The sequence below is a fragment of the Paralichthys olivaceus genome, chromosome 14, assembly GCF_024713975.1.
Source record: "Paralichthys olivaceus isolate ysfri-2021 chromosome 14, ASM2471397v2, whole genome shotgun sequence".
Lineage (NCBI taxonomy): Eukaryota > Metazoa > Chordata > Actinopteri > Pleuronectiformes > Paralichthyidae > Paralichthys > Paralichthys olivaceus.
In genome coordinates, this window is record NC_091106.1 from 15,094,084 (window position 1) to 15,118,852 (window position 24,769).

Here is a 24,769-nt window from a genome sequence, read left to right on the forward strand (position 1 = left end):
ATCCATGTGTTTGACCAAAATGACTCAGTCAATCCAATCAGGTTGCGCTGCAGCAATATAACATGCCAGAAACGATCCACAAATCAAATTATGATGGTGAAATAACTTGTCCGCTCGCATTATCGTGACAGAGAAACCTGCTCAGTCTGTTTAAAGTGACTTAATCAGCAAATCAAAGTGACAGATTAAAAGGTTGTTTTGGACTTCCTAGCATTTCGGTGACCTCGCTCTTTTCATTCTGCTCATGCTGCAACGTTGATGCCAGTACAAACCATGAAAGACCTGCTACTTCCTGTAACCGAGGCTCCCCTTTATATTTTAAGAGAGATAAAACGCATGTCAGAACAGCAAAATAGCCCTGACACTGATATCCAGTCGACCTTACGGATTTTAAGGCAGGGCAGGACAAGCTGACCCACAACATTTTTGCGAAACTGAATGTGTTTGGTTCAACTCAGACACTATTCATCCACTTGAATGGTGAATCTGCTGTAAATAGAAGCTCAGATCCATTGCGATGGAATCCCAGTGTATGGGATAATGGCCTTCTCCTTAGAGGCAGCAAATCCAAACAAGGCTTTCACACAGCACAATTCAATGAATAATCTAAATGGCACTTAATGTGAGCTATGCTGATACTCTGACAATAGTTTGTGTTCAGACATCACAGCTTAGTGTCTCCCAATTGTATATTGATGCCGAGGCAGTTGACAATAAATCACTGGATTCGCCAGTGAGTGAGAAAACTGTTTAGACAATGGCCCAATAGAGCTTACCGTAATTGACAGATGGGTTCAGCTCTTTCCACCACAATAGCTTTGGAGCATTGAGGGTACCTGGGAATATGTGTGTCTATGTGTGTGTTGTTTTCAAGACCAAGCATATTATATAGTAACAGTGACCGCAGTCAGGTGCACTGCACTCTTGACATGTTCATATATATATATGTTCATATATTACTTCTGGCTAAAACCATATACTGTTTTTAAAGATGGATGACGTGGAAAAAAATAAGACCGAATGTAATGATCGTCCCCTGGTGGCTGGCTAGAATGTCAGTAATAAATCCAGCCAACTCCATGTTCGTGACTGAAATATGGACCAAAGTTAAAAGTACATGCCAGATACATTTTTAGGCAGTTATTATCACACTGATGTCTTTTTTCAATGTTTTTCTGATACTTTTACTTATTCTTAATTTGATGCCATAAAAAAAGAGGGTGAAACATCGTGTTTGACAGCTGATACTGACTCTGGATTGGTCAGGCAGACATATTGGTGGCTTCACTACCTGATCATTGTTGTGCAGATTCTGAATACAAATTAAGTCAACACATAGCAGCACCTGTATCTCGGATGTTTTGGCTTTAAATCTGTACAATGGGAGACATGTTGTCCATCTTTATATAAAGTTTACAGAGGTTATCAAAGCCTTCAAAATAATTCTAGCTAATTCAGCAGAATCATGTAAAGGAGTAATGGTTACCCTGACTTATCTAGAGGGAAGATTGAGAGCAGCCAGTAACATGAAGCTGTTGTAAACATGAGTTCTTTATTTCTCTGATCAACTCCGACCCACAATCCTTGGCTGTACTTTCCTGTACAATGATGGTAATGATACAATGACGGGAAAGTTTGGCTTTATCTCCAGAGATTGTTGGCTTGTTTACGAGCTGTCTGACTGCTTAAGTGCTCATGATCTCTGTTCTGTTCCACTAAAGAGACATATCTTTGAGATGTTTAAAAACTTTAGTGTTTGTCCCACTCTGACCCAGGATCAGATTATTCTTATTCAGTTATGTCTGTTATTTCGAAACAGATGTTTTGTTTGGAAAATAAGTGTAAAACACTAAAAGGTGATAAGTTGGCGTAAAGAGAATAAGCCCTAGGATGTCCTTACTACAGTTGTATCTCTGGCTTTATAATGAGTACATTTGTTAGTGTAAACTTTTATCTCAATGTGATGCTATGGACAGGTAAGAGGTCTTACAGGATACTCTTTTAACAGGATACTGGATTCTACTTCATGTTGCTGAGTAAATGATCACTATTGGTCCCTATTCTCACTGCATATTAGTGATTCTGTGGCATGTATAGCTTTGTTATGATCACGCCTGACAGCGAGCCTTAGTGATGTTGCACAGCTGTTAAGCCATGCAGTGCATGTTGTCAGCCAGCATGATAAACTAGCCTCCGAGTGAAGTAGAGTCTAATTTGTTGGAGCCATTAACCAGGCTTGCATTAAGGCATGTTTTCATCTTGAATGATTACCGTGTGAGATCAGTTACTCTAGAATTATGATCTACAGTCAACTCAAAACACAATTTATTAAAAATGCTCTGATTAAGATGTATGATCCAACACAAGACACCAAGAGAAGTATATGTAACATGCAGTTTATCTAATTCTGGTAACTTGCTGCATTGCACAATCTAACAATACAAGATATTTGGTATAAACATCCTTGGCTATATACAATAATTACCAAACTACAGGGACTTATTGTGGTCTGGTCCTGTCCCCTTTAGCATGACAAGTCGTCCAGCATCTGCCAGCATGTTCGTAGCTATTCATCAGAATCAAGGGTAGCAAGCCCCCTCACACAGACAGACTCTGCCTGCCCACCGAGCAATTTGTTTCAAGGGGTACTGACACAGAAGAAAACTGGTGGACCCAACATCCATCCTGCTGCAAAAATATCCAAAACCATCTGGCAGCAGAGTCACATCCTAAATTACTATGATGGACTCCCACCTTCGGAGACCAGAAGGCTACAGGAATCCGCTCCAACTTCTGACTGAAAGTACAACTGAGAACACAGACCACATCTCAGTTGTCCCCGCACCACAACTACAAATCACGGTGGGGAGATAAATAATAGTGTGGCTGCATTACCAATACCAGAATATCAGAGCCGATTCCAGCAGTAAGACCTATCCACTTTGGGTGATTTATGTTCTGCTACTTTTCTGAGAATGACCAGTGCAACTGGGAAGGCGACCAAGGTCCCGAGCACTGGCGCTATGTTTTTCCAAGTGGGCTGGGCCTGCTTGGCAGAAACAACTCATGTCCTTCTCTAACTGGCTGACCCGTTTAGAGAATCAGCCAACGTGTTACTTCAAAACTTATGTCCGTTTGTGCCGAGGCAAGCTTTAATGAGTGAGCCCAGTTGGGTTTGTATCATCATTAATAACATAGGTTTGTCTTAAATGGTCACGGATGTTACAGATTCAGGAGGACACATATTTTCCTGTTGCTGAGAAAAGTGGTCCAAAGTTTCCAGTCATCATATCAGTGATGGATGACGGAGTTCAATATGCAAAATGTTCATCATATGACATTAGCCAGTAATTTAATGCATCATTTAAGCCAAAACAATTACTGCATACTTTTGACTCGACTATGAAATTAAGGCAGAGTATCACAGAGGGAAATATTTACTTTTATACCAATAGTCAGAGGAGCAAAATATCTCAGAATATGGTGCTTTTCTTCTTTAAGTTTTCTTGCTGTGTACATCTAACATCACTATAAGAACCCAAGACACTCGGGAGACTCTCGCAGCTACATCAAACGGCAAGGTAAAAACAATAGTGTCACTGACATTTCCCCAAACCCAGCACAAACAGAATTATTCACACAGTGTGAGAGGAGTGCCATCCGATAACGGAGAGATAATGGCACTTGGTGGAAGGCAGCTTTCTCAAAGCAGTTTCGAAGTGGCATGTCAGGGTTCCGCAGTTAAGCCTGTCACGGAAGTTGAGGAGGTTATTCTGGCATTTTAATCTAGCCTCCCTCTGAAGGAGAAAACGTAGAGGTGATTTCCAGGGCTAGTAATAACAAGGACGGGGCTGCCTCCAAAGATGAGCTCTCATCACTTTGGATGCGGACGGCGGCACAGTGTTATGTGAAGCCGCGGTGAAGGATTGCAGGCCCAGTTTGCCTCGTCCCTTCTCCCCTCATCCATCTCCATAGGGCGGCTTTAATGGATATCCATGTTGCTGAGCCAATCCACTCCAGGGAAGAATAATATCACATCATCTGACTCAGATAAAGGAAATCGAGCCTGTCCTCATATACAGGGAGTATATACTACTGTGATGTGATGTGATACGCAGCAGGAGTTACATCACCAGAGAAGTGGCAGAATTTAAACATAAAATGTGTCTTTGATAAATACATAACGGAACAGGTAGAAATTACTCCTCTTTATTTGTCTTTGAATAGATCACACAACCCATATACACCGGTGTAAAGCCATGGATCTTGAACGGGCCAGACGGGTCGAGCTTAAACTCGATTAATTCTCTCTCAGGCTTGGTCGAGTTCAGACAGACAAATTGCGAACACATGCAGCCACACACAGCAAGATTATACTTAACATTGTATAGTGTTTTGACATACACATTGTTATTTTATTTATTTTTTAAGTAAACTTCTTTAATAAAGTTGATCTTTTTCAGATTTTTTCAGCAAAGACGAACGACTGTACACAGATCTGTGTGTAATATAAACAATCCATGCTTATTCAGAGGGTAGGGAATCATTTAAAACAGCTCATTTCAGTAAAAAGAATTTATTACAAATAAAGATCCTGCATTATTTATTTTATTTAAGCAAAAGTATACAAGTAAGGTATTTGAGTTAATGTACCACAGAACTTTATATCCCATAAAAAAATGTCTGAGTAGTTCCTGTAGGAAAGTGTGTGTGTTAACGTAAACAAATATGAGACCATCTTTTTTGTGATGAAATTTTTTGTGGCTGTCTTGTGATTTACAGAGAGAGTAACAGAGACGGCAGCAAGACACAGTCATTAGAAACCGATCTCAGACACTTCATCAGCTCACAAACTGGCAAACACTGCAACGATATAAAACCTTCATGCGGTGACAAGCGCTTGGGAAATGTTTTTATGAACTCAGCACCCGGGAAGAAAGCCACGTCTTTACTTTGTCAATTCACCTCTTAGAGTTTGGTGCAGGGGCTCACTCAACACAAGCTCATAGCGTACGGCTGGCAGGGGGATCTGTATATATCATTCTCTGTGACAATATTTCATCATGTGTCAGTTTTCCATGTTGAACGCACGCATTGCCTATTGTTCTGTTTAGTGTAAGTTCACAGAAAGCAGCTCTGCACAGGGCACTCTGGACGCGGAGGAGGAAAAGCTTACACTCTCCTCTTTCCATATGCCTCATATTAGTTGTGTGGTGGCCAGCGCGGGTCTTTGTGTTTAAGAGTGATGTTTATCAGGGGACAGATCCTGCTGGTATACTCATTACGAGGCTGAGTGAAATGTCTTGCAGAGCACGTACATGTGTGTGATGGGAAATGTCAAAGGTGCTCTGTCTTTTCTCACTGGGCTCTGGAGGGGACGGTTCTATGCTCGGGGAACACGCCAAGGCAGTTCAGAGCAGAATGGGAAGATTATCAGGGAGAAAGATGAGAGTTTTTATTCTAACTACAGAGTGACATCAAACAGAGCTGAGGTATCACTCAAGATAAGCACGGAAATCAGCTCAGGAGCAAAGAAACAGATGTCTGAGGTAATGTAGCAATTTATTCGCCATTAAAAAGAATCTGTAACTTCTAGCATGTGTTCACTTGAAATAACAGGACTTCGTGAACATGTTAATATTCATGTTCAGCATCTGAGCCATGCAATCATAAATAATATAATCACTTAGTTATTATACAGGCAACAATAAACTGACATTGGGGCACTGTATATCTGTTTCTGCGCATTAACATTTTTAAAGCCGTCAAACTCACTTTTAGTTTTACTGAGAGCGCTGTGCAAAGAACATTAAGTCATCAGTCAAACCAACAACCTTTCCCTTCATAATGACAACAGCTAAGTTTCAACACTTGCAGTTTAGTCATCCATTAGTCATGTATCCCATCCAGATGTCTGGCGGAGGAGAGGAGGGGCGGAGGAGATAGCAGCAGGTGTAGATCTCTTTGAGCCCAGCTGAGCTCTAAAAGGCAGTGCTTAGCACCCACAGCTCCGTCATCTGGCCTCTCCCCTGTCTCCACCAGCCTCTCGACAGCCCATTCCTCATCATTTACCCCTTTTTGGCAAAGCCCAGAGCCCTTCTAATGGGCTGCTCTGAATGCTTCCAGATGTTTGTTTATTTGTTGTGCAGCAACTGTAAAACAGTTTACTCTTAGTCTGGATCCGTTCCCGTTGCTCAATTTTAGGGGGCCGGGGGAGCTCGAGGGTGGGGGAGTGCAGCAGGAGTTGCGGTGCAGATCACCCCAACATATAATGAAAGAGAACCGCCAAACAAATGTGAGGCGCCCCATGGGTGTCGTCAGGAAGGTTGCATTTTTTTTGCTTTGAAGACCGCTTTCCTCCAGGGAGTTTGATAACAGTTGTGCACCATTTAAGATACATACATACAAAGTAGCTGGAAGCAGGCCCAGAACAACAACATTAAAAAGGCCCAGGGCTCACACTGTAAGGCAGATTTCAGGCATTCTTCCTCGTCTGTTTACTCTGCTTGTACAAAGATATCCCTTTCATTTACGGCTGTCACGGCTGAGGGATGGCCTACTCAAATTTAATCTGATACCTGTTACTAGTGCCTGGCATATTTATTGAAATATACAGAGGAAATGAAAGATGTTTCATTAAAATCTCTGTGCACATGGATATATCAATCAAGTCTGAAGCATCTTCTTTTTCCCCCCATTTCGTCTGAACTACAGTTATAATTAGATCTATGAAATAAACTTGTGAATCTTACTTCAAAATGTGTCATCCCAGGGAAAATGACAAGCTGGTAATAAATAACCCAGCACGCTGCTATATGCATGCTGGAATTATAAGTCGTTATGCTCAGGTACAAGGATAAGTCACTAGCTGTGGCTCTGTGGTGTGATACAGGCCTCGTCTTTATGGAGACACACAGTACTTTAGGCCGGGACTCCATTTTGGACTGTTAGATTTAGAGTTGAGTTGACAGTTGGACCAGCACTGAGAGTTAGAGCCAAGGTGACAGTAGTGGAGGATCCTCAGGCCCCTCTGCCAGACTATATACTCCACTCCACTCTGTGTCACGCCTTCACCAAGACACACTGCAGCCCCCACCACCCTCCTTTACTAGCCCTCTCTTATTTTTAAGTCTCATCTTCTTTCACTGGCTAATGCTACTCTTCTCCCTCCCTCCTTCATCTCCCCCTTCTTGTTCCATCCATCTATCCATTGTCAGATCTTGGCTATGGTATCTTGGTTTAGATTTCACTACAACACAACAGCACACGTCTCTGCCCTCCTCCCTCCTCTCCCTCCTGCTCTTGTTTGCTCTGTCTCCTCCAGGTTGACTCCTCCACCAGCCAAGACAAGGAGCTTATCCTGGAGTTCTGTCCTTGGTTTCCACCCTTCTCTCCCTGGGCAGTGAACTGCCAGCACTGGCCTCCTATGGGAGCTCCTCGCTGCTGTAATTACCTCTGGCACCCGGGCTCTGGGGCTTGCACACAGGTGACATGTTGAAGAGGGTTGCTACAGAGGGCTGAGGGGAGGAAAGGGAGGTTCTTTCTGTGCAGCAGACAGCTGCTGATCTGACTGCTACTGCAGGAGTTGGGATAAAACTACAGAGCCTTTCTTGTACCCGCATTAACAAAGGCCACTTCATTACCCCTTAAAACGACTACTGGCACAATCACATATCATAATTTATTAATTAAGGACCGTTTTCACTGGTCAAAAAACCCACTAACACCCACAAACATATGGCTTTTGTCTGCAATGGGAAAATATACAATCAACATTTACACCATGGACAAAGATATGGGTTTTAATCAGCTCTGGCCCCTAATGGCAGTGATGGAAATGTGAAACCCAGCTAACGGTACGAATTTGGCAAAACAACGAGATGAGAGAACTCCTGTTTTCAGCTTGTTTGCGATGCACAGATAAAAAAAATAAAGAAATACAGTAAGAGAAACGTATCTTTTTTTAGCGGGTTTACCCATATTTAAAACTTTAAAACTAAGCACTTTCACTGCTTACTAAGGTTGTGATGCTTTGCAATAATCTAATTCTATATTATGTGAAATGTCATATTTGAGTATTGTTTCCACCAAGGAACTTTGTTGCTCTTGGTTTCTCCTTTAACCCAAAACAATAGCTTTACTTTACAGGACAGAAAGAAACAAGCCATGATGACAAAAACAGGATTTACAGCTTCACCAACACGCTTCACATTTACGGCAGATGTTGAAGAAAACGTGTTGTGAATTGTTTCAATTCACCGTGCACTTTGAAACCAGAGTGCTGCATTGAACTCCACAAAATCGTGCACCACATTGTTCCACCCGTATTGTTCATATCCTGAATTTAACTCACCAAACAATCAGTTGTTTGGAATTACTGTCTGAAAAATGTGTTTGTCGTAGCACCGCTGTGCTACAGCTTTGTTCTCTGTGAATGAGGAGGCACTGTGACCATCTCCCACACACAGGAAACTCAAGTATGTTTAAGAAGTGTAAATAAAGGAAAATAAAAACAAAGGGTGGGGGTAAGGGATGGAGGCGGGGACATGAAGAGGATGTGAAGGGCAAAGATGAGGGCTGTGTTATCTAAGAGTGCAGTGTTGCTTCATAAAAATAACAAATGGAGACTGTCACTGTTGCTCAGATCTGAGAGGAATGGGAAAATATTTCATGTGTCAGATCCCCTCACTTTTAAATGGACTGTTCTTAGCCAGGTCGGATTTTGTCAAAGCACAGAGCTCCTTCATGTCCTTAAATCCGGTGAGAGCTGCCACCGGCCACGCTTTCATGACACAGATCTGTCCTTGGCATTACAAACTGAAGCAACACGACTGGATACGCTAACTGATGAGCAGGTGTACTACCACAGTGGTGGTCAACATACCAAAGTGTTTTGCACTGTGAAGACATGTAATAAATGGCTCAAGCATAAATATCAGTGGGGATGGTGATTCAGACTTATTTTGTTTTCAGACATGAACTCAGTTTCACAAAAATTGTGTGCATACATTTTATGGAATTTGCCTTTTATATATAGAGAACGCAGCAGGAGATTGTCCAGGTCAGACACATTAACAGGCAGAAGGCAGGACATAACTGTGGAAATCCGGCCGCACCGAAGCCCTCGTTGTCTTTCCAAGTTGACATCTTCGGCAATGTCTTCTACGTGTGGGACACCTGAGATATTTGTATTCTTTATTTTTCTGTTCTGCGTCAGTCACATTTTAGAAATGTCATCAACACGCCCACTCACTTGCTGTGAGTTTTCCTGCTGTATTTCTTCTTGGCTTCACTAGGACATTTCCAGACATTTTATCTGCTTGCAGGACAAGTACCAGAAAATGTCTGTAGCAACTGACTAGCACTTATGGATTCTCATACAGCTCCTCCATACAGGATACATCAGATCCTGCTTAATAAATAGATAGAATTACGTAATATGTCATATTAGGTGACCTGTTCTGTGTTTGTGTTAAATAATCTTTATTAATTTAAATTTCTAATGGAATTCCAATGTTATATTTTTATAATACTAGTATATTTTGGAAGTCCAAGGACATAAAAGTAATCTGAAATGGAATGGCAGAGATTGTTATTAAAATCTCAGTTGTGAATCTCCAACAAATGCAGCAGGGGGGCCTTCACAGTTAATTTAGAACACTGTATATTTTTAATGAACGTGATGAATTCCTCCTTGAGTGCAGTGTTTGATGTTAAGAAGTTGCAGCACAATTACATCAACTCGCTGCACTGGGTCAATATGAGGCCTAATCAATGTCTCGTATCAACAGATCAAGGATGCCTCATCATGTATATGAACTGTGTGCTCCCACGCATACATTCAGATCAGAGTTAACCTAGATTACTGAGATTTATTCTCACTATCAACACATCACACAGAGGAGATGAGATCAGTGAGAATAGATAACACAACTTCGACTCAGGCTCCAGTTCAATAAATTCCCACTCTCTGCAGATGTTTGGGTTATGACTTGTATTTGCATAATCCATGGGCCGATACGACTATATATCTTTCTGCTTGTTTATTTTGAAGAATATCTGTAAAGATGTGTGCACAAGCCACCTGATTGAAAAGGTTATGCATTTCCTTTCTGTTTTTCTTACCTTTGTGGTTCTTGGCATCTCTGGACCCTCGGGGCAGAGGAGTGTAGGGTGCCGGGTGACTCTCAGATCTAGACTCATTAGGCGGCTATAAGAGAAAGGAGACACACAAATGGAATGAATGTTGGGAGAAGGGGGGGGAAAAAAAGATTTGACACGTTTCAAAATATCATAATATATAGAGAAATATCACTGTCTGTGAGTGCCATAAATCCTTTGGGAGGGACGCAGGATCTGTTGGAAACGCTGCTCCTGTTTTATGACATAATGTGGCAGGTCATGTTTTATTACTTATCACGTGTCACTCCAGGCATTGATGGTCTGATCTACCACCTGGTTAGGGAGGAGAGGTCTTAACCTTCACTCAGCCATGACCTCCAGCAGCGGTCAACTAGAGGGTACACGTCACTCACTCTTCACAGAACAAACATGATCCCTATTTCATTGGCTTGCTCATTTATTGTCACATTATAGAAACATGAGGTACGTATGTGCAGAGTTTCTTGGCTGTGCAACTCGTCAGAGCCACTGGTCGTGAGCTAAGTCAGAGGTTGGGGTTAAACAAGTGCCACAAAGAGAAAACAGGCACAAATCTGCAGAGTGTGCTTCCAAAGAGGTCAAGAGTTTCTTGGGTTGTTGTTCTTCTATGCACTTTCAAGGTCCAGAACATTCTCTTCCTTTCCGTAGCCTTTTAGCTAGCGGAGCAAGCAGTTTATCATGACACAGCGATATCTGATGCCTTTGCAGAAATACTTTCCTTTCCTGCAGGAAGGAATTCACTGGGCCTTTAATCATGGCAAGAAACTCAACTGACAAATACATATTAGAGACGGTTTGGAGCGGCATTTTTCCCACTTTTATTGTTGTTCCTCTACATGCCCATGCATAACCTTGAGAAATCGAGTGGCCTGCGCCGTTAAATGGAACCATATTCTTCATGGGGCAAAGAGAGCACAGTGAATTGGAAATGATCACATAATATGCTCTCAGATAGAATCTCTAAAAGGCATTAAGGTCTGGCCAGCATGTGTCTCGTATTACGCCGCATGAGAAAAATGGCGAAAGAAGCCTATTCTGAGAACTCACTGCGTACACGCTGGAGGATCATGCTTTGAGAGAAACGGCTTGGAGTAGGAATATTGTTTTGACAGCAGACCTGCTGCTCTCAGCCTCTGGAGCGGCTGAAACCTGTTACAAATATCACAGATCACTTGCTGCTTGTGAGCTGCACTTGTATGTAATATGTAATACAAGAAGTAAAGCAACCTAAAATAAGAACATACTGTCCTCAGGAAAAAACTGCCACCTCCCATTTGAGGAAAAACAATCAGGTTCATACCTGTAATGTAATGTGGACACTGGAGTGAACCAATGAGAGATCCAGAACCACAAATATCACCACCCATGCTATTTACAAGTAATTATCCTATCTGAAAAGAAAACATTCTGCACTGAAATTTTCCTAAGCTGTTGAAAGTGAGAACCCAAATGTCCACGACACTTGCTCCCAATAAGTCTCTATAGCTGTTCCTGTCAGCCCCCTAGTTAAAAATTGGAGAATGTCCGAGTGAGCCCATGTGAGAAAGCAGAAGCATATTGTCCAGAGGATTCACCATGACCACGTTGATGTTTGATAGAGGCAAAACCTAAAAAGAATAAAAAGGTTACAAATATAAGAGAAAGAGATGCCATAGAAGACTCTTGCTGAGCATCTAATGCAACTTTATATTTAAAAGGTGGAGTCAGGAAAAAGTCTGGACCCAATCTTCTGTACATTTTCCGGAGTTCATGTCTGAAAATGGCGTAATTTACATTTTGCCAATTGCTTCTGTGGGTATAATTGATATTGGTGTTCACATTGAACACAAAAATTGTCGATCAATGACAATTATGAGCTGACGGAGCCAGTCGGGCATTAAGAAAATAAATGTGAAACCTCCTCTATTTGCTCGAGCTCCTCTGAGCCACTGTCGAGTTACGCCCCTGCTTGCCTCATTTCCTGGTCTGCTTGAAAGATCACAAGCCTGGGCCTCTTCAGGCATGCTTGGCCCCAAAAGGCCCCTTCTAATCCTGCTGCTTGTCCACAATTAATCTTCCTAGTTGCCACATTATTAACAGCACCACCCACAGACTGTGTTAGAAGGGTCCTGGAGAAAGGAAGAGGGAGGACTGCTGGGGTTAGCTTTATCCTAGATAGAGCCTGGGTTTGGTCCCATGGGACGTCATTCACCTTCGCTTTCAGTACCACCACCCACCCAGTCCCTGTGTGATGCATGATATGACCACTTCACCTCCTCTGTATCATGCCCGCTGATCAAACACCCGACCCATTCACCATCTGTGGTTGTCACACAGCACGAGCATTTTACCCCACCCACGGAACATCAATCAGCTGGCTCCCCGTGTCCTGATCCTCCCTTTTTTTCCTCCACATCTGCACTCTTTCACTTTAGCCAATGACCCATCCAGAGGGAAGAGACAGCAGCAATGCTTGTGGGAAGAAAGCATGTGGAACAAATAAAGGAGAGCGTTAGGATTATCTCTTGCTTTCAGAGGACCAATGGAATGGCGACTTTTATTATTCTAATGTTTTACAGAAGAGAGTGAGATCTCTGCGCCAAGTCCTCGCTTTAAAATACGACAGACATATGTGATGAGGCCACGTTGTGAATTATTAGAATAGTAAATTACATTACTGAGGACGTAGAGTAGAAATATGACATTTTGGGAGCTTGTGGTGCATCTAATAATACAAATTTAAAGAATTTACTTCACTGCAGAACAAAAGAAAACCTAGTTATTGTGTTGTAATGTTGTTATATCTCCTTCGTCTGCGTTTGCCTCTGCATCCTTTCTTTCTGTGTCCCTCTCTTGTTTTCTCCAGTCGTACCTACACTGAACAGAGGGAGGTGCTACTGTGTCATCTATTCAAGATGCTCCTGGACCCCCTGTTTCCGCCCTCCTCCACCCCCCTACCTCTTTGAGCTTCTCTCTGCTGTCCAGATTAGTCTGCTCATCAAGCTGAGCATTGTTTTAATTTGCTGGGCCCGGGGCATATGCTGAGTGTTCACATCATTATTGTCTCTGTGCAGTGTGAGTTATCGCCGCAGCTTATGATAATGCAGCACAAATTTACAGGCTACGGAGCGATCCTGTGATCATACAGGGTGGACAGAGGGAAGTGAAAAGAGAAAGAGAGAGAAATGAAAAAAGAAAGAAGAGTGTGTCTGTGTGAGAGGGAGAGACAGAAAAATGGGAGGTGGCAGAGAGAGGAAGCTCAGTTGGATGTCATTATGAAAGATGATTCCCGTACAGGATCATACATCACACCGGAGCTGTCTGTCTTATCCTTCTCTGTGTTGTTATGCGAATAAATGCTGATAAACCCAGAGGCAATAGTGATTATTAGTTCCAACATATCGCCATGAGGGGGGGGGGGGGGGGGGCAGCAGGAAGAGAGAGGCAGGGGTGGGATGAAAAGACGAAGAAAAGCAAAACACTGAGAGAGCCACATGGAGCACATGCCCACCTCCACAGTGGGGTTCCTGAAAATGTGAGCTACCAAAAAGCGAGTCTGGGAAGGTTGACGTATATCTAGGTGAGTTTCTTTTACAGATGGAGCTGCAACAAAGTTTACCAAGTTTTTGCCAAGCTGGGCTGTAGCTTTGTGGTTTTTCTATTAAACTACACCACAGCAACGGATGTGCAAAGATTTCCCCAGAATTATGATGTGATTATGATGTTGGAAGCCAAAATATACAAAATATTTTGGACTTTGCTGTGCGCACACTGCAGCGTGGGCTCTGAGGTCTGACCCCTGCCAGCTCATCCTGACACAGCTGGTTCCTGCCTCGCCTCACCTCAACTCCCTCCTTAAGACTGACCAGCAATACAATCTAATTACAGCCGTGCTACAGAGGGAGACCAGTGTAAACACCAGCCCTTTTTATCTCCTTATACATCTGGACATGTAGACAAAGTGCTAAAAGGAAATAAATGTGGCCTGACAGCCACATCAAAGAGTTCAGCCAGAGGCTTACTGCTACTTAGGGCACAGGAATGTTGTTGCTAAGCATCAGCCGGCAACCTATCAGGGTGCAAAGAGGGTCCTGTCCTGCCTCGGAGAGGGGAGAAGGGGGGAAGAGAGAAACGAAGAGGAGAGAGAGGAGGAGGAGGAGGGCTGACATTGAGGGGAAGCTAGGGACTCAAGGAGATTTTTGTAGCTTAAAGCAATTGTTGGAAGAAACAAGCCTTCTGTTTTGTTTTCTCTTGACACCATTTCTGCTTTTTTGTGCTCGCAAAAGACATGTATAAAAATGTCTTTTGATATGTTTTCTCTTTGGGTCTATATCAAAATATTTCTTTTGTGTCTGTGCATGCAACTTTTTTTTCATGTCTTGTCTCTGTAAACTGGTGCTGCTTTCTGATCATGTTAGAGATCAGAGGAGACACAACTTGTGAACTTATTTGAGTCAACACTTAATGCTGGCATGACACGTTTATCTCTTCACTAGATGGAATTTTTTATGATTCATGTCTCGCGCTTCTGAAGTTCCGAGAGTTGCGAAAACAATAGCAGCACTTTAAGAAATAAACAACGGAGAAAAAAAAAAACAAATAAGCAGTACAAGCTTGCAGCGGCTTGCGACATGTAATGGCAGCGATGAAACAAGAAATGCTCTGATTCATGTAATGAATGAACTGTAATTTATATGTAAACACACGACTTTTGTGTTTTCAAACAGACGCCTAATATGGTGCATAATACACACAAATTCTATATTTGATAATTACTATAATGCTAGAAAAACTGATTTGAAGTAAAAGTGTTTTAACTGGTACAGTCAAAAGGTAAAACAGTGATATATAAATTAAAAATCAATAGTCTTTGCCTAAATTGTATGATTGTGTTTAAAGGAGCAGCAAGAAATATTATTGTGTTTTTAAATTGCTGTTGTGTGCATGAAAAGTCCTAATTTTCTCTTCTAATGGCAGTGTGTATGTAACGTCTACACTTGTGGGTAGTGCAGTGGTCTTTTGCTCAGCAGGAAGACTGCCGAGCGTGTGTTTAATGATTTACCAGTTCTACTCCAATGAACTTGCTCTGAATAAATGTATCATATGATCACTGATCACAAGAGCAACCGTTCTGATGTTTAGCTCGGGGTATTGGGGGGTGGGGGGGGCGCCAGCGTTTTGTGTACAGCTCAGCGTCAGACAGGCAAAGGTTGAGTGCTGCCGGACGTTAATCATCCATGGCGATGACTCATAGATGGTAATAAGGCTGTGTTTGTTTTTGGGTTGAAATTCAAAAAAACTTGGTCGACCTTTTCTTCGGTTGCCTTGCAGAGTAAGTGTAGGTGATTCAAAGCGGAAATGTAAGCCTACATTACAGGTGCGCAGTACAATTAGCTCTAGGCTATTTCTTATTTTGGTCTAGTTTGACCTTTCCATGTGTACAGGTTCCAGATACTGGAAAAAAAATTCTCTGAATGTCATATCTTGCGTAAAACTATGATTAAATGTCTTATTCGAACGTCACACAAAACACAAGTGATTCTTTTGTATGTTTTCATAAATACAGGTAATGTCTTATTTCTAAAACAGGAGAAAAGGTCTGAATGTTGTGATCTACCTGTGACGATAATCTTTCTTATGTGTTTGTTCTTATTAACTCTGTGTGAAAAGAAATATTTTTTATCTTCCCTTGTTTAACCCAAAACACACACACAAACCCACAGCACCTCAGGAGTGTGACATATCATGAGGTTTTCTGTTCCGAGTAAGGGCTGTAACTAACGTCAGTGCTGTTTTCTAGACTGTAGGATGTTTAATAATTGAAGACTCTGAGAGCGGGCCTGTCACGCCGGCTTGTCTAGAATGTTTCCTATGCAATTAGATGCCGAGAGACATTTGAAGAGGACCCAGAAAAGGAGCCACAAAAAGTGACATGTGAACTTAAAGGAAATTAGCTCTTCACACGAGTGAAATGTGAAGGTTACTTAGCAATGCTTAACTCACACTGCGGCTGTGTGAAGTGTGTGTTTGACTCAGCCTCGCTATGAAGACTGCGATTTTCTTTACTTTGAGCCGCCTTCAGTCAGTTAGATCACAGAGGGAATGAAAACTAATTTTGACTCAAGGCATACGGAAGAAAAAAAAGAGAGGGAGAGAAAAAAAAACCTGAGATGTGTCGAAATAATGAGTTCTCTTGATGTTTTCTGGGATGATATGGGATGATGCAGACAGATGCACAACTCACATCTTTACCCAACGACACACACACACACACAAACACAACATTTAACCACAACTTCAAAACACAGACATTTGCATCTGTGCATGTGTTCACATTAAAAAGTGCATATATATATGCCCTCATATTATTTGGATGCATGAAACACTAATGCATATGTACTTCAATGTTACATTTATGCACAAACACAAACTGATTAGTTGATTAGTCCAGATGCAGCTTCAACGATCTGAACTTATAACTCTGACTTTAGCTCAATGCCAAATAAACAGAAGTACTAGAAAATACTTTTGTTTATTGATTGGTACTTTTTGTTCATTTGTTCTATTTGGTATATGTTTGGTACATTAATGTGTATACCATTGTTATTATAAATCTTGAACTTTTGAACTGCATATTTAGAAATTTTCCAAACATGAAGATGATAATTAAACTACTGAAAATTGGATTTCTCATCATTTCCAATAGAAAATATTCCATGACAACCAGTAAATACAGATGATAAATATGCTCCCTATCCGTCTCAACCAATCCCTGACAGCCTATCGCAAGACACCCCCCCATCCACATCCCACATGAGCGCCACGTCACAATGATAACACTGTCGTATTCCACACCTATCATAAGTCACAGGCAAATGACCCAGATCCTCCGTAGCAAGACAGAACCCTCTGCGGGCCTGTAAGCTGTATCATTACACCATGTCATCTTTATGGCACGGAGCAAAGCCCAGCACTCTAATTACATTCTGCCTACTTCATTTAGCCAGACAGGGACAGAGCAGCAGGCAAACAATGCATTAAAAATGGAGCGCTCTCCCCTGCTCTATGGATTCCTGTGTTTTTCTGCTGGTGGCTGTCGTTGTCCCCATGGTTGTTGTTGTGTCTCTATAACCTGTGGAGGAAAGATAGCAGAGGGCCCACACCATGCCACGCCTTCTTTCACTCTCCTCCTTGACTCCTCCACCTCCTCCTCCTCTCTTCTTCAACCCGTCCCTCAGAAGGACTTATGAAGGTGAGTGGCTGTGTGACAGGCCGGGAATAAAAAAGACAAACCAGGGATAAAAATTAAATAAAAAGTAGCTGTCTGAAACAGTAATTGCACTTCTTTGCTGAGCATGCTTTCAGATATATAAACCTGATTTACTGTCGGCGTTGCTGCCACAAATCAGAGGGCCCTCTGAGAAACACTCGTGCTATGAAATTGTTTAATCTCATCAAGTTCTGCTTTCACAGCAGGCCATAAATCACATGGTCTTTGTTATCATAGACCTCCATGAGCGCCTCTGAGGCAGGCAATGGATCGTGGGTATATATAATCTTGACTGCGCAAACAGCAGGGTCTGAGCAGCCTGAAATACTTTCATATTAGCCGCGGTGCAGCTGGCGGAACACAAGCGCCCTGATGGATATCTCATTTCCTGTACTCTGCATCTATTTCGAGCAAATTATTACTGCATAAATTTCTTGTCAACAGAAACGGCCAATTAATTAGGTTAAAAATGCACTCGTGATCACATTTACACACCAAACAGGAGAGCGGGGCAATTTTCCACTAAGTGAATTTACCGCAGGGGTCACTGTAATGAATGATTTTAAACTTTGTCATAAAGTCGCAGACAGGCCAATATCTACACAGGAGCTGCGGCGCAGCCTAACCCGCGACATATTTGCATAAAGAATATTTATGTGAAAATGCTAGAGGACGACAGCCGGGGCGAGGAAATAAAGTTTACAACTACAAAACAAAATGTACGCCAACCTCTGCCCCGGCAGTATTTCATCAAAGACACGCACGGAGGATTGGATGGAGATCATGGAAGCACCTTTGCCATTTAAGATACAAAATATACACATTTAACAGAGCTTGCAATCTGAATGAATTATTCATAATGTACGAGGTTGGGTGTTTGGGGGGGTAGTGGGTTGTTGGTGGATGTTTATGCAGCTTGGGCCGTTTATCAGACGATGAGGATCCCACGGCCGGGATGAGCTTGTAGATTTATCTGTGTTTGGGCTCCAAAGCAGATAAATCAAGGGGTGTAATCACGCTCCGAGTGGCCCAGCTGTGACCCCACAGTGAACTAATGACACAGGGATATCTAAGCCCCTTTTCCTGTTCCTGGGTTAGGCCCTTAGGTGCGTCCCCTTGTCAGACAAGAAGCTAAAGAAGGACGCGGCTGCACAGACAAGCCAAGGCCCTCCATGTCCTGTTTACACGGCACCAACAAGCACAACTGTTCGCCAACCACTAAAAATAACAGGGTGGAACAAAGCTAAAGGCAGAAGGCTACTGTACAACACTGTTTGCTCAAACAATAGCAATGAGTATCGATTGCAAGTATACACACGGCGAGTTCACAAGCTGCTGCTCACAAGAGTCGGTGTAAAAGACACTGCTGTTTGGACGAGGACGTCTCCTGTTCCCTCCCGGAGCAAAGGCTTTCTCCTGGACCGAGCCCACTCTGATTTATCATGTCTTCTGCTAGCAGGCTGTCCACTGATTAAGCCAGTGGAACTTTGTTTCACTCTCCTCTCTCTTTAATCTGTCTCTCAGCAAGATAAATTAGCCAGTGCCATGCTCCTTCCCTCTTTACCTCCCTCCCTCCGTCTCTTCCTCTCCCTCTCTGCTCTTCTCTCTGTTTATCTTTTCTGTCTGTCACACATTGAGAAGAGAGCAGACACATCTGCTCCTACGCCGCTGCTGCAGGAGATAGGGCTGGGCTGCGTCCCCGGTCAGATTTGGCGAAGAGTGTCTACGACTGAGAACGAGAGAATGAGTGTGTTTTTCCTCTCCCTGTCTCTCCTTGACAACATTCTGTCAAACAGTCTCCCTCTCCTTGGCCGGGTTTATGCTCTTTGTTGTTAGCTAATAAATCAGCGAGTATTTATGATCCGCAATCCCTATTCTTAGTCTTTTAATGGCGACACGTTTGTGGGTGAATTAAAGCTGGGTTTTATTCAGTAGGCTGCGGGCCAGAGCGAGGCCCGGGTGCCTCTGCCTGTGAATGTTTTCCCTTCTCCACTCTTGCCTGGTGGTAAATCACACTCATTGTCAGGCGGTGCTAAGTTAGTGTGCGTCATTGGGGAGAGCAGGAAGCACTGGGCATAATTCTGTCCATCAGTTTAATTTATTGTATCGGTAGCTTTGTAATCTCCGCCCCATAAATTATGGGGCTGACAGACAAGAATTTTGTTTTAAAGGCAGTGTTCATCAGGAGTTTGGTCAGACCTTATTTTTCTGCTCTCATACCCAGCCATGAAAAAAAATTAAAACCTCTCTGTGTAACTGTGTTGTTTCCAATGATTTTTCCCCCAGTTAGAACCCACACACAGTATTTTTGTCAGGTTATCATTTACATGAAAGATTATTAAGTGTTCTTGTTCGAAAAAAAGTCAAAAACAAAAGAGGGAAAAAGGCAGAGAGAGACAAAGAAGAGGGAGTTCGAGGACATGACCTCGCTCTGGCATTTTATTCCAGGTGAAATGTGTAGGCCTAATACAAGGGCACTGCTGCAGCATCTGCTTTGCAGATAGTGAACTTGGCTGCCTCTCCATGCCTGTGGATATAAATCAGACGAGGCATCTCAATGCTAAGGCCTGACTTCTAGAGGCCAACAAATCTTTAACATGAGATTAAGGCCTCAGCGGAGTCATCTATCTTTGGGTGATCGAGGAAAATATCAGAGGACTCAATGGACAATGTGGTTTTACTGAGAAAGGACTGATATGTGCGAGAAAGCATGTCATGAGCAATGGTCTAAAAATTCATTGTTCACATACCGTACACACTGAAATGAGGACTTTCCATGTCAAAAACGATTATTCTGGAAATGCAATTAAAATACATTAAATTCTAACAACACTGAGAATATTATAACCCTCCTCTGTTTCCTACAGTAAGAGAGCAGGACAAAAAACTGAACTCATAAGATGCGTTGTGGGTATTTTCATTTAACTGTAGAAAATGTAAATGCTGTCAGCTGCTATGTGTCGACAACAAAGAGTGCAGACCAAAGCAAAGCTGCCAATTACCCTATAAAACATGCATATCTTCCAAAGCATGGGCCTCCTTTGTGGGTTTAACCTACCAAAGGCAACGGGCGGTTTACAAGATGCTCGTTCAGTGGATACAATTGTGTGACGCATAAAAGAGAACACAGGCGGTGAAGACCAAACAATGAACCATATCTCCCCGTAGCCTTTTTCAACGCGCTGTATTTACATATCAAGCCACCGTCCCGATATGTAAACACATTCCATCAGATGCCACCATCGCAGCCAATGAGAGCCCCTCGTTCCCCCTATAGCTCAAACACATGGCGCAGCATTAGACAAAGGGAGAGAGGCCTGAAAGAGACGTCTCATGTCATCACCCATGAGAGATAATGGAATTGTTAAACACCCTTTATCACAGACTCTCACGGCATCTTGCTCTCTTTTTCACTCATTCTTTGTCTCTGTGCTCTTAAAGTCTCTCTCTCCGTCTCTCACACACACAAAAACAAACTGCACTAACACACACACAAAAACTGCACACGGGCAAAAAAATTCCAGCACACTTCAGTGCGATAGCTCCTCTTCTCTTTCAGGGTTTCATCTCAATAGCTTTTTATCTGAGCACTTCAATTTGCAAGCCTAGCTGGAAGGCAGCTCCTCCTGATATGTTAATTGCAGGGTACTTAAGCGCTAAAAGATTAACATAAAACCCTTTAGAAACAAGCTAATAGTTTATGATAATTCGTGCATGGCCTTTGTCTGTCTATCATTACATTGCCTCTAGCAGTAATTTTATCAAGGGGCTGTAAAAAATCATTTAAACAAGTTCACTTTCAGATAATTAATAGTACAAACTGTATTATTCAATTGAGCCACACTGGCACCATTAACAATATGGCAACTAAGCTATAATTAAAGTATTTTATTTTATTAACCTATTCATAACGTTGTGCAAATGATGACACAGACACAGAAAGGTTTTTTTTTATTTCCCTTGCCGAAGCACCGTCACCAGGGCAATTACAGGGAGCCAGGGTTGTCTGCTTAGTTAGCCGAGCTGATTGAAGCTATTCAATTAGCAGGTGGGTGCACAGCTACAGCATGCCTGCCACACGGAGAGAGACGGCACGGATGCGGGAGAGTTGCACACCGCCACGAGGAACCTGCACAGATCGGGATTTGTGGCAGGACCAGGAGATTTAAATTGAGACGAACCTGGATTTGAACCTGTGCCGGGTGAGATGTAAAGATTCCAGGTTAATAAGGAGGAAAGCAGTTCACTCTGCTTTAGGCCCATCAGGGATGTTCATTGACAGTGGGATTAAATTATACAATAAATAATCATTTATTATTCATAATAATTTTCCAAAGTATTCATTAACTTTCAGCTCCTCCTCACACATCACATCTATCACGATTAGAGATTAAGCATGACTCTGCAGGGTGTGTGTAACAGCTGATGTAGACATGCTTATACAAGTCATGTACACTGGGCTTGTGTGTGAATGTATGTGTGTGTTTGGTAGAAACACATTGGTCCCTTAACATACGTGTATATGCCTGAACACACACACACACACACAAACGCACACACTCTCTCTCTCAGACACACCATCACTTTCATGAATAATACAAAAACTCCTTTCACCAAGCAGCTCAAATAGCTTTTCATTCATCTGCATACCTGGAGCCTTGCAAAATGATTGGCCCGCCATTACCACTGGAAGAAAAAAAAAAAGAGAGAGAGAAATGTTCCCCAAACAATTTGCTTCAAAATGAGACAGGAATGATTCTGTTCTTTTCAACGACAGAGACAGGCCCCTATGCATAATGATGTTAGCGTAATGGGGTGACAGATAGACTGGGAGACCATGACATTAGCATGAGAAACGCACCAGTGAGCAGCCGCTCAACTGTGGTCTCAGAGGGCCCTCAGACATACACTGTGAACATCGTTTGTCTCACAGCTCTACGAGCCTGACAAATGAAGACGCACCGCGCTTTATGCCGAGCAATATACCATTCCACTTTAGCAAACACATGACTTAATGACAGAGGGAAACCTGTCCCCCCATAATGCAAACCCACTATCTCTTGTCTTATTAGCGCGGAATAACCTCATTCACGGTTGGATGGAAAGCAGGGACAGTGTCACTGCCATAAGGAGATGTGATGGCGATGCTTCAAATCAAAGCATGGGCAGGTTATCCAAATTAAATAATGGGAAGAAATAACCAAATAAGCATAACTAGTGCAGTGTCGGTTGTAAATGTTTTGTTCTTTCTGAAGCTATAAATGTGACCTCTGATCAACCAGAGTTTTTTTTGCACATATTTTATAGTCAATGTTTTTCATCAATTTTCATTTATTTTTTTAGATTTCCATTTATTACTGTTCACTTATGGCTCATATATACAAACCTCAGAACCAAGTTTACATCTTTGCTAGAGAGGAAGTGATTCTATGGATGTTGCAGCCGCAACGGATGATATGACTAAGACAAACAGACATATCTGCAGGGTGCTGTTTGCCTGTTTATTACAATTGTATTTATATTGACGATATGTGTCCAAATTGTTCCAAATTCAACAATGCACTTCATCAGACCATTAAGAATACTAATGCCAGGTGTAAAGCCGATAAGATAAACAGTTCACGGGACAGACGAGCCACATACAGACACATTGACCTGGAGACAGACGTCTGTGGACTTAGTGGGTAGAAGACGTCCCTGGACGGAGCCTTTTTCAATAGTAAATTGAACATAAACTGAAACCACAGCTTTACTCTGACCTACAGTAAAACCTATTTCCAGGCCTAATAAACTGAAGGCAGGCGTGACAGTCAGGTAGAGAACACCACTGCAGGACTTTATATCTTTATCGGTGTGACAAATTCACAATCTCATCTTTAGGAACTAAACTTATAGCCACACATTTGTTTTATAGAGTGTGAAAAGACACAGAAAGACATTGGAAGGCCAATCGGCTCAGAGGAAAAAAGGGCTGCGCTGCTCTGAAATCTTAGAAACCAAAAGATGCAAACATTTTTTTTCACATTTACCAGAACAGTGCTATCTGTCAGAATGTGTTAAAGATAACAATATCTTTTATTAAACTGTGGAAGTATGTAAAAGCTAAGGAGACATATTCGCATGTTTATAAGAAGTGATATGGAACTTATAACATGCTGTCAAAATCTAGATGCTGCAGACATGAGCCGTGACCTAAAAATGGCAGAGCTCTGACAGTTCTGCTGTCCACAGCACGACACTGTGGAAGGGCGGATGCCTCCTGTAAACATTTATCTTCCCCCTGTGAGTGTGCATGTCTGCGTGGTGCGGCCTGGCGACAGGAGCTTCTCTGAGGCTTTATCTGCGCCATGACAAGACAACCTGTAATATACGAGCATCTGGAGCTCCTCTTCAAACACAGCCTTATCTCACGCCAAACATTCCCCCGGGGCCAGAGCGGAGCACGAGTGGCCCAGGCTAGACCAGACGAGACCTCACACCGTCTCAACGTGTCCCACACAAACCCGTGAGCCGAGTGCCAGGCGCGCAGGCTGGGAACGGTCCATCAAAGTGTGCGTGTGTGTTTACAGGGAGTGCTCTATGGGCTCAGCCTCGACAGCTGAGAACAACAGTGTGACATTACAGTGACGGAAATCATCTGCTCCGGGTTTTTCTTCCGTCCTACTAATCGGGCTGGAGGTTAATGGCGTGGCACTCAACAGAAATGGACAAGGCCCCTCTTCATCCACTGACTTAAACATAACTATTGAGACTAAAACTAAACACCCATCACTCATGTTGCTGTTTGAGGGAAATTTATTTCACACCAATCTTAAGATAAATAGCGGAGGCCATTACGGATCTTCCTGAGGGAAACTCGAATGCTATCATGGTTCATATAGGTTTTGTGGAAAATCTTTTATAACAACTTTATCACGGCATTGGGTTGTTTAACAAACCACAGATCCACTCTCTCAAATTGTATCGCATACATCCTTGAAGCGCTGCAGATTCTAAATGAAGTACGCTGCGTTTCTTTGCCCTGAGCGAGCTTCCTCTCAACAAACTCGCTGCTGTGGATGAGGGAAAGTGTGTGAAGAGAGAGCAGCTCAGTGAGGAAGCTCCGTTCTTCCCTCTGTGTTGTGCGCTCTGCTCGGACCGCTGCCTTCAGCCAGCCTATGGGCGGGTGTAGACATGCCCCTCTCTGGGGCCTGTACATACGGCCTGTGCCTCACTTCAAAGAGAGGCCATAAGGGCACTGTACCCCCCCTCCATACACACACACCAAATTCAGATCCCTTCAGCTCACAGCTGATTCCGTGAATGTTTCAGTGTGTCTCACTTTGACTCTCTCTAGGCCCCTCTAGCTTTCATTTCAGA

General features: G+C 42.7%; 1 protein-coding gene across 1 annotated transcript in view; it reads right to left on the reverse strand.

Annotated features, from left to right (window-relative positions):
- The window catches only part of lrmda (leucine rich melanocyte differentiation associated), a 196,168-nt gene that overhangs the window by 15,221 nt on the left and 156,178 nt on the right, over window positions 1-24,769 (reverse strand). Inside the window, exon 6 of the mRNA XM_020091830.2 lies at window positions 10,126-10,210. Within this exon, the coding sequence (XP_019947389.1) occupies window positions 10,126-10,210 (85 nt within the window). The remainder of the gene's footprint in view (window positions 1-10,125; window positions 10,211-24,769) is intronic.